The sequence below is a fragment of the Grammomys surdaster genome, unplaced genomic scaffold (assembly GCF_004785775.1).
Source record: "Grammomys surdaster isolate TR1022 unplaced genomic scaffold, NIH_TR_1.0 100, whole genome shotgun sequence".
NCBI lineage: Eukaryota > Metazoa > Chordata > Mammalia > Rodentia > Muridae > Grammomys > Grammomys surdaster.
Window position 1 is genome coordinate 10,138,295 of NW_021604579.1, and position 11,212 is coordinate 10,149,506.

At 37.8% G+C, this 11,212-nt stretch overlaps 1 protein-coding gene across 4 annotated transcripts in view; it reads left to right on the forward strand.

Moving 5' to 3' along the window:
• The window catches only part of Btf3l4 (basic transcription factor 3 like 4), an 18,459-nt gene extending 12,013 nt beyond the window's left edge, over positions 1–6,446 (forward strand). For all 4 annotated transcript variants that reach the window (XM_028786216.1, XM_028786225.1, XM_028786200.1 and 1 more), the window contains exons 4-6: positions 3,114–3,315; positions 4,588–4,647; positions 6,015–6,446. In XM_028786216.1, coding sequence (XP_028642049.1) covers positions 3,114–3,315; positions 4,588–4,647; positions 6,015–6,061 — 309 coding nt within the window. In that variant the 3' untranslated portion in view covers positions 6,062–6,446. The remainder of the gene's footprint in view (positions 1–3,113; positions 3,316–4,587; positions 4,648–6,014) is intronic.
• The last annotated feature ends 4,766 nt before the right edge of the window (positions 6,447–11,212 follow it).

Below are 11,212 nucleotides of genomic sequence, written 5' to 3' on the forward strand. Positions count from 1 at the left end.
GCCACCACTGCCTGGCCTGAATTGGATTTTTCTAAACAAATGAATGTCTTGAAAAAGAGGATGGCATAGTAGACAAGAAACCAAACAGTAAGTTGAGAAACTCTAGTTCAAGTGCTTAGTTCATAGTCAGTTCACACTTAGCCAGCTGTTTGTCCTTGGGTATATTGTTTAACTAAGAACACTGTTCTCTGTGTTTACTTCTCTAGCATAAAGAACAATATAGATTTCAAATCAATTATGACTTTAATGTTTGTAAGTCAAGAATGTCTCAAATTCTCATAGTGCCACTTTTCATGCCCAGAAGTGTTTATAGAAATTCTTTATTGAACCATGTGATTTGGAAAACACCCTTGAACAATTCTCCCTTTATTCTTGTCTCTTAGTAAGCCATGGGACTTGAGTAGATCCAAGGCACCTCCCTCATATCCACTGTTAGCCTCCCAGACCTCCCCAGATTTTAGCCACTTTAACATTTAACTCTTCTACTAAAGCTGTAGTCATTTTGAGAATAATATAGTTTATCTTCTAAAATTTGCTATACATTGAGTTATGGTGCAATTTGTTTAAAGCAGCAGTATTGAACCCTTACTGTGTATGATACACTTCAAAGAACCTTAAATACACATATTGCATAATATACAATTTAATTTCAGCACTTTGAAGGCAGAGGCTGGTGGATGTCTATAAATCAAAGCCAGGAAGGCCTACTACATAGTGAGATTGTCTCAGAACAAACAGAACAAAACAAAACAAAACAAAACAAAACATAAAAGGGTCCTTAAGTATAGTCCTTCTCCAGTGCTGAGAAAAGGAAGGATATAAGATTAAATAGCGATATCTCTCTCTCTCTCTCTCTCTCTCTCTCTCTCTCTCTCTCTCTCTCTCTCTCTCTCTGCCTCTCTCTCTCTCTCTCCCTCTCCCTCTATCTCTATCTCTCGCACACACGCACAAAAAAAAATTAGAAGTGCTTTAGTAGTTATTTTATAATTTCCAGGGATCTAGCTGTAATTTCTCTGCTTACAGTATTGCTGAAACTTTGAATCCCTTTCTCCCCTCCTTCCCTGTGCTGTTGGTGGCGGTGACCGCTGTGAAGAAGAGAAGCCACTTCCCACTGACATCGAGAGCACAAGGACAAGACAGTTCTGTACCTTTAAGTTGTTAAGTGTTAACGCTCCTGACCTTTTCTATAATAAGCAGATAGCGTCAAGGTGACTTTTAGAGTGGTTCAACCTCATGGTGGAATAACATTGTTTGCACATTCAACTTGTGTAAATGAGATCATACCAACCATAAAAAAATGCAGAAAGGAAATACATGAGACAGGAATAGCAATTTAAATGGTGTGTATTTACTCTCCTATTTCTGTAAATCCCAAGACAGCAGAATAAATTAATATGAAATAATCAATTCAGATTGGTAAAAGCTAAAGAAATCATGGCAGGATAGTGTTGAAGAATTCCCAGTTACTAACAAAACCTGTTCTGGTGGGTAAGCATATAGGAGAGCTTTGTTTGCAGAAGTTAATGAAGGTGGCTGAGAAGAAATATTTAAGAATTAGAGAAAACTGTCAGGCCTGTTGGTACAAATCTGTAGTCCCAGATACTTTAGAAGCCTGAGGCAGGAGGATCACAATTCAAGGCCAGCCTGGAAACTTAGAATTTATCTGAATGGCTCAGTGGTTAAGAGCACTGTCTGCTCTTCCAGAGGATCTGGATTCAATTCCCAGAACCCACATGGCAGCCCACAACTGTCTGTAACTCCAGTTCCAGGGGACCTGACACCCTCACACAGACATACATACAAGTAACAATGCACATAAAGTAAAAATTTAAAAAGTTAAAAAAAATCTTATCTCAAAAAGTAAAGAGCCAGGGATGAACTGAGCTCAGCACCTGGAATAATAGCCCAGAGGGTGCAAAACAAACCAGCAACACACCTGTAGCCCCAGCTGTTTAAGGGGCTCACCTGAGGACATCATCACAAGATCCCTGTGTCTGATTTACAAAGTGAGTGTGTGTGTGTGTGTGTGTGTGTGTGTATTTATTAGGGTGGGCAAGATGCTCTTTAAAAGTCTAGTGATGAGAGTTAGATCCTGAGAACCCCACAGGTAGAGAAGAAAAGAAGTGACTAGATCTACAGTGCTGCTTTGACCTCCACATATGCAGCCCCCATCCTGCCATGTACGATGATAGAAACAATAAATAAAAGTTAAAAAGGAAGCTGGCAGTAGTGATGCACTCCTTTAATCTCAGCACTAAGGAAGCAGAGGCAGGCAGAGCTTGGGGCCAGCCTGGTCTACAGAGTGAGTTCTAGGACAGCCAGGGCTGCATGGAGAAGATCTTTCTTGAAAAATGGGAAGAGAAAGAAAGAAAGAAAGAAAGAAAGAAAGAAAGAAAGAAAGAAAGAAAGAAAGAAAGAAAGAAAAAGGAAGAAAGGAAGAAAGGAAGGAAAGAAAGAGAAAGAACTGACAAGCTTCCTGTAAAGAATAACATGACAGGCTGGGAGAGGTGGTGGCTCAGGAGTTAGGAGTGCTTAGTGATTTAGCCGAAGATCCAGGTTTGGTTCCCAGCATCCAGATAGCAGCTCACAGATGTTCAGTTCCAGGGCATCTGGTGAGTTTTTTTAAACCTCGGCAGCTCCTGTACACATGTAGTGCATATGTATACATTTAAAACAAAACAAAAACCATTACAACATTATTTCCAGCACTCAGAGAAAAGCAGAGTTCTAGGCCAGGCAAAGATACATTGTGAGACTCTATCTAGTCAAAATAAAAAAATAAAAAGATTAACAGTAAAAACTAGGTTGAAATTTTGGTAAATTTACTGTGCATTCAAAGAAGTAAAATGCTTGAATAATTAAATTTCTGTGTCATTTTTGTGAATTTTTTGGTGGTTATTTTTACTGCATTCTTTTCCCGCCTTCCATTCTGTCTTCTAAGTAAGATGCTACCCCATTAAGTGGTAATTGCACTGATTTTGTTTTAGTAACTAATTAGTACTTTAGGATTGCTACTATGTAAGATGCCATAATTGATACAACTGCTTTTTTTTTTTAAGATAATTTTAATTGAATCTAGCATGTGAAATACATTGTCTTCTGTGCCCATACAGGTGAACATGATTAAAGACGATGGAACAGTTATTCATTTCAATAATCCCAAAGTCCAAGCTTCCCTCTCCGCTAACACCTTTGCAATTACTGGTCATGCAGAAGCCAAACCAATCACAGAAATGCTTCCTGGAATATTAAGTCAGCTTGGTGCAGACAGCTTGACGAGCCTTAGAAAGTTAGCTGAGCAGTTCCCACGACAAGGTACGTGTTTCAGTTCAGTACCTTTCCCTCTCCTCTGCTGTTATTGAGAATAATTTTAAAAGCATCCCATCTGGAACTAGGGCCGTAGCTCAGTTGACAGACCCCTAACATAGTATGCATAACGTTCTGGTTCAATCCCCACCAGTACTGGGTATGATGGCACACACTTGTATTTCCAGCAGAAGTTGAGGGTTATCCTCAGCTATATAGGGAAATTGAGGTCAGTCTGTACCAGAGACTGTTTAAAAAAAACAAACAAAAGGTGTTTTACTTAAACTGAGAGGATTTTCCTCAGTAGGTAATTCTTTTAGTTTTTATAATGCCATTTGTGTGCTTCATAAAACTTGTAGTTTTCTTTTTTTAATTAATGAAGTATGGCCGGGCGGTGGTGGCGCACGCCTTTAATCCCAGCACTTGGGAGGCAGAGGCAGGTGGATTTCTGAGTTTGAGACCAGCCTGGTCTACAGAGTGAGTTCCAGGACAGCCAGGGCTACACAGAGAAACCCTGTCTCGAAAAACCAAAAAAAACAAAAAAAAAAATTAATGAAGTGTGTCTTACAGAATATTCAGATATAGTATTGTCAGTTGCTACTATGCTTCTATGATTACCATCATAAATTTGGTAATCATCAATTCTGAATTTTCAGGTTGGTTTTGATTTCATGCATGTCTTATTGCCTCTAATCATCAAAGAGCCTTGTATTTTAGTAGTCATGGTTGTACTGCATAGCTGGATACTTAGATCAGAATAAGTGGTAAAGAAGTCTCAAATATTTTTTTAGTTGGAAAATAATAAAGGGTACCAAAGGAGAATACCTTTATTCAGGCTTGTCAAATTCTACATTTTGCATGTAACTTTTACGTTTACTGCACATTGGAATTACCAGCTGTAGTTTATATATTTAATTCAAGTTAAAATGTTATTGTTTGGGCTGGTGAGATGGCTCAGCGGTTAAGAGCACTGACTGCTCTTCTAGAGGTCATGAGTTCAAATCCCAGCAACCACATGGTGGCTCACAACCATCTGCAATGAGATCTGATGCCCTCATATGGGTGTCTGAAGACAGCGACAGTGTACTTACAAATAATAAATAAAAAAAAAAAAAAAAAATGTTATTGTTTTTAGTGTTGGTTAAGCAAAAAAATAGAAGTGAATTTTATATTGGCTGTATTCAACAGCCATATGAGATTTAGACAAAGAGAAGATAAATTAGAGGTGTTTTGTGAAGCTCTTTGTTCTCAGTGACTAATATTCAAATAAACTTTTTGTAGTATTGGATAGTAAAGCACCCAAACCAGAAGACATTGATGAAGAGGATGATGATGTTCCAGGTAAAGGACATTTTCTCAGTGTTAACATTTGTCTCAGACTAGTGGGACTGTTCTAGTAAAGATGCTTGGTGCCAAGTCTGACAACTTGACCCTGGGACCCATGCAGTAGGAGAGAACCAGCAACTCAAGTTGTCCTCTGACCTATACATGCACATGCACACATATATACACAAATGGAACACACATATAAAATATGGTGTAATTTTTAAAACTAAGAAAAAATGATTTATCTTCTTTCACTTACTGCATAGATGACTTTCAGAATTTTTTTTTTTTTTTGACTGAATTTCAGTTGATTTAGAGTGAGATGGATAGTGACAGGTTTCTAGCTAGGTATTAGCTGGTATAGGAAACCCTGGAGATGGACCCTAATCAGTCTATAAAACCAAGGACTGGAACTTCAGGTCAGAAAAATGTCCCTTAAGTCCTATCTGTGCCATTACATAATACAATCTAAACCTGCTTCTAGGAATGCTAAACCTTATAAAGATTACTGTATAGCAGAGGCTGTCTGATAAAATAACAAAGACACACTAATGCTTTCTATTTGTGTCAAACTAAACAGGCCTATCACTCACCTGAACAGAATAAAGACCCTCAAGAAAAGCTGTATGTTCTGGGGACTTGAGAAATGGTAGACCACCTGCCTAATATGCAGAATGGGTCACACTTACCCCTTGAGTGTATGCTCTACTTTACTGCAAATGTATTTGCCTGTCTTTTATGTTCTTTCTTTGTATTTTATCTAAAATCTTTAGACAGACATTACAAAGACCAGGGAATCCAGACTGAGATCCCCATGATAGGATATACATGAATTCAGAAGTCCCTTCTTCATTCAGAACTTAGGATCAGAAAATATTCCACAAAACTCTGTTGCCTGCATGTATTAAATTGAAATCACTATGAGTGTCAGTATATATTGTTACTGCTTAAAGTTTTTGTTGGGGAGCTAGAGAAATGACTCAGCAATTAAGAGCACTGGCTTCTTTTCCAGAGGACCTGGATTCAGTTTCCAGCATTCATATGATGGCTCACAGCCTTCTGTAATACCAGTTCCAGGGGATCCAGCACCCTCTCTTGGTCTCGAGAACTGCATGCTCATACACTGCTCAAGCACAACACTTATACACATAAAATAATAAAATAATTTTTAAAAATTGTTGGCATTATAACTGACATAAAGTATTATTTGTTATTTTTGCATACATTTTTAAAAGCCATTTCCTTAAGATTGTTGTTTTATAAAAGTCATTATTACTGAAATGCACTAGTTGTCATCTTTTCTACTTTTTGACTAATTGTAATTGCAACTATTTTGACTCATTTGTATTTTACTCATTTTTTTCCTTTCTTCTTTTTGTCAGATCTTGTAGAAAATTTTGATGAAGCATCGAAAAATGAAGCTAACTAAAATCCTCTGGGTTTTGGAAGCTGGCATGGACTAGATTTAACAATCAGCTTTGTTGTTCCAAAGTTTTACAGACATGGAGAACATCACTTGTTATTAGTTCAGTAATATAAATATTTTGTATATTAATGATGCTGTTTGCTCAGCATTTCTCGGTCATTTGATTTTGCATTTTGCACTTCTTCCCAGGATCTATTCTTTTGGTCAAAATATGAAGTATTGGTACGGTTTGAGGGTGTTTTTTGTTTTTTTGGTGGGGGGGAACTTTTGGTGTGTATGTATATGTATGTGTGTGAGTATGTGTGTACACAGTGGACAGCAGATTGGATAACAGTTATATCTATCCTATTCCTTCCCCCCAATAGAAATAAAGCAAATCTTTACATTTGTTACTTTTTTTTTTTCTAACAAACACTGCACATAATTGATGAAAAGTGAGTATCTCTGATTTCAGAGCTGAGGAGATTCCTTCCGTTAGACGTTTGGTGTTAATTTGTTGAATTAACTTCAATATTTTTATGTATTTCTCTGGGTTTAAAATGTCCTGAAATATTTTGCCACAAGATTGCTGCCGGAGTCACAAGTCAGGCACCTTTGGTGCGGCTACCTTAGACTCACTTCCCTAATCAGACCCATAAAATGTCATTTTTTAGCTTTCTTCTTGGTGCCCTGCCTCCCTGCATATTGGTCTTTAAATGGACTGGTCAGCCTTTGATATTACTCTTCTGCCTAGCTTGAGACAGAAGTTGTCCATATAGAATTGAGAGCGTGCCTAATTCTTCTTTCTGTTCCTCACCTCGAGGAACAGCGCCATCTTCAATGTTATATTTCCCTTCACATTTGTCGTTAGTAGAGTTCAAACTGGACTTGCTAGCATGTGCTTGCTAAATAACTTTATACTCGGCTTATCCTGTTTCCTAGTGTTCTTGGTAGCAGGTACAGGAGTGCCTCTTTTTCAGTAAGGTTGAAGCTGGGAATGTCCTTTTGAATGAAAAGAACAGTAGGCCATATTATCTCCTAGCACAAATAGGCATTCTCTGAAATGGCACTGGCCACAGGAGAATTTCTTCAGGCACTTTCCTATTCTTGGGCTTGAACTTACCTCTGAGTAGATCTAATTGACTGTAGCTGCTCTTAACACTCTCCTGCATGCTTAGAGTAATGCTTTGGGGGAACAGTGGTAAAACGCAGTATTTATTTGTTTACCTTCTTTCAGAGAACTTGGAGGTAAGTTATATCCATTCACTCAGGTTTTCCTCTTGCTGTTCTGAAAAAAGCTTGTGTTTTGACATATCAGCATTTATTATAGCCAATATTTTACGATAAGGTTTAAAGAATCTGTTGTTTTCTGGCCCATCACCAAACTAACTGCAGCTTAACCTTGAGCATGTCAGCTTTTGTTTCAAGCTAGCTATCTTTCCTTAATACTTAAGATGCAAGACCAACAGTACATTGAGAGATCTACAGACATGAAGCCAAGTCTCCTGTATTTTTTTTTTTCATCCAAACATTTTCAATTTATTTTATAAATTTGTTGATTTTTTTTCCTGTTATGTTTTATATAATATATGGACGTAACAAAATAAATAGCAGTAATAAAATAACAGTACAAAAGAGGAGATTATTTCCTCTAGTGCTTCTGTTAATTGTTGTCTACAGTTCCTTTTTTTCTATTTCTCCTCTACTCTCCATACTCAAATGAATTCTCATGTAGTCACTGTTTAAACTAATCTCATCCATTGTTAGGTCAATATCTGTAGCTGGTCCACTTACTCCAGAATTTTGTTGCTTTGCCTGTCCAAAGACACATATGATGAACCAGAGAACAGCAGGCAGTGTTGTAGATGAAAAGAAGGGAGCATATCTAGAACTGAGAAAATTGGTGTTCTGGTCCAGATTCTGGCATTATGTTGCCTTGTCTATCCACATGACCCAGCTACTATAAATTTCATCATCAATCCAGTAAGATATTTCTGAGTGTAAACTTTGTTCTGCTCATACAGTTCTGTGAATCTCACTTGGGAATTCTCAAGAAGAGATTTCGTCATCTATTTAAGGATGTTGTTTTTATTAGTACTAATAAACTTTATATACATATATCCCTTTGCATTTTGATCACATTTTAGCCTCTGAGAGTAATTCTGGTCAGTATCCCCTTATATCCTACTGTCAGCCGCTCTCTGTTCTGGTCTTCCTTTTGTATGAAGGATGTGTGGAGAGGTGGCTCAGTGGTTAAGGGTGCACTGCCCTTGTAGAAGCTCCAGCACCAGCCTCAGGGGGTTTACAACTGCCTGCAACTCGAGCTCCAGGCGTCTGACATGCTCTTCTGGCTTCCTTGGTAACTTCACTTCACACACACCTTTTGTAATAAAATTAAAAGAAACAATATTATTTTGTCTCATTTCTATATTTTCCCTTTTCTGAACAAAAATATATTGAAATGCTCAAAAAAATTATGTTTTCAACGTGGGTAGGCATAGAATAAAGGTAAAAATATGGGTGATACTTTAGTAAACTATATAGCTCTTGGCATAAGCATGAACTAGTTATATTTATAAATATATATGTTTGTGTATGTGTAGTTGCTAAATAAATGCTTTGGGGTTTTGTTGAGACAGGGTTTGTATAGCCTTGGCTGTTATGTAATTCACTCTGTAGACTAGGCTGTTATCAGACTCACAGAGATCTGCCTCTGCTCCCTGAGCACTGGCATTAAAGATGTGTGCCACCACTGCCTGACTTAAATATAGGCTTTTTTTTTTTAAAAGATTTATTTATTTTATGTATGTGAGTACACTGTTGCTATCTTCAGACACACCAGAAGAGGGCATCAGGTCCCATTACAGATAGTTGTGAGCCACCATGTGGTTGCTGGGAGTTGAACTCAGGACCTCTGGAAGGGCAGTCAGTACTCTTAACCACTGAGCCATCTCTCCAGCCCCAAATATAGGCTTTTAAAAATAAAGGCTAGATATGAGTTTCCTAGGGATATAGTCTTTTAAATTTTAAGAATAATTCAGGGAAATATAAAAGAGAAGGAGAAAGGGACAAACAGTACAGACTGCAGGAAGTTGGTGTGCAGCCTGCTTTGTTTTGTTTTCAGACAGGTTGCACTGTGTAGTCCTGGCTGGTCTGGAAGTCAGTTTGTAACTAGGCTGGCTTTAAATTCAGAGTTGTGCCTCCTGAATGCTGGAACTAAAGGCATACACTACCACACCTGATGAAGCATGTATGATTAGGTTTAGGTTTTTTTGGTTTGGTTTGGTTTTTGGTTTTTCGAGACAGGGTTTCTCTTTGTAGCTCGGGCTGTCCTGGAACTCTGTAGACCAGGCTAGCCTCCAACTCAGAATTCCACCTGCTTCTGCCTCCCAAGTGCTGGGATTAAAGGCGTGCGCCACCACTGCCTGGCTATGATTAGTATTTTTTAAGCATCTCATTTATCTATTTGGCAGACACTTAGATAGCTGGACCCTTACCTTTATTTATATTATTTTTCCTATCAGATGGCAATTTAAGAACCAAGTACCTTAATTTATTGTTAAGTAATGAGTGCTTATAGTATTCCATTACATTCATTTCAAGAAGCCTATAACACTAACAAACCTATATATGGAATATATCTGATTGTTTTGTTATAATTCAGTGTTTAACTCAAGTATCCTGTGTACCCATAAAATTACATCACAACAAGAGATAGTATGCTAGAATAGGGAAAGATAGGTTTAAAATAATCTTTCACAGAGATGCTGAAGAGGACAACTCCAAGAGCCATGGTTCATGTTGCTATAGACAGAGTACCATTTCTGAGCTACAGTATGAATTATGCCCTGCTCATCGTGATCTCTAAGCCTCTGTTTTCTCTGTAAAGAGTTTTAAGATTTAAGCAGAGGTCTTAGAATCTGCCTGAGTGAGGTAAAGATGGATGATTAATGTGTATTATCTTCCAAACCATGGCAGAAAGTTACTTCCTAGGCTGTTAATTAGGCAGAACAAGGTTCTATTCTACATTATTCTCAGCTGTTATTGGTTGCCTTGACACACAATTTGCCTGGGTTAATACAGCCTCTTTAGTATCTTTTGTGATTAATTTCCCCTACTATTCTACTCAGCAGCCAAGCTACCTAAACTTCCTGAGTATGTCACCCCCACATTCATCTTCAGCATACCATATTGTTACTACAAAACAGTGTCAAGATTATTTTTATGTATTGTTATCCAGATTATAACATATTGATAGATGTTATGTTGTACATCCTTTGTCTCCAACATCCAACATAGTACCCAACATTTACTGAAGAGCATAAAACTAACATATACCCACTACAAAATTATCTCATTTAATTCTCAGTTTAGTAGTCAGATATTGTCTGTTTTAATGGGGGAACTAAAGAATACAGGAGTTACCAAAGGTCAAACTAATTTGTAGAACTAATGTAGATCTTATGTAGACATTAAATTCCAGACTCCAACTCCTTAACACCATCCCCTATTCTCTAAAAACTTTGTCTATTTGAAATACTGGAGATTGAACCTAGGGCCTCATGCATGCTATTTAAGGCCTCTACTATTGACCTTATCCTTAGCCTCTGCCCTGCCCAAAGTGTACTGAAATGAAAACTGTGAATATAGCCTTTAGTCAGATACCAAGTTCAAATTACCTAGTTTTAGCCTGTAGGACAAACTTAAGGATTGCTCAGGATGTAATTTTAAATATATTTTTATTTTATCTGTTTGGATGTTTTACCTGCATAGATGTCTGTATGCCCCATGTGTGCAGTACCCACAGAGGTCAGAAGAGAGGGTGAGAATCTAGGGAATTGGAGTGAGGATGGTTGTGAGCTGCTGGTGGGGTACTGGGAACAGAACTTAGAGCTGCAAGAGCAAGTGCTTCAATGGTAAGCTCCCTCTCCAGACTGATTTTCTTTTTAAAGAAATGTTTAATAGATGGATCATCCAGGAGTTGGTAAGTGTGTCCTACCACAAGCATAGTTGTCACAGGTGACTGTAAGAGAAGCCTTGACATCAAGCCATTCTCCAGGCCATGGTTTTGAGACCCTTGTGTTGGTACTCTGAGCAGATAGCTAAGCACCAAGTCCTATCTCCATGGTGTCACAAGTGCTAGAAAATAGCATATAAGTTTTTTTTTAAGTATTC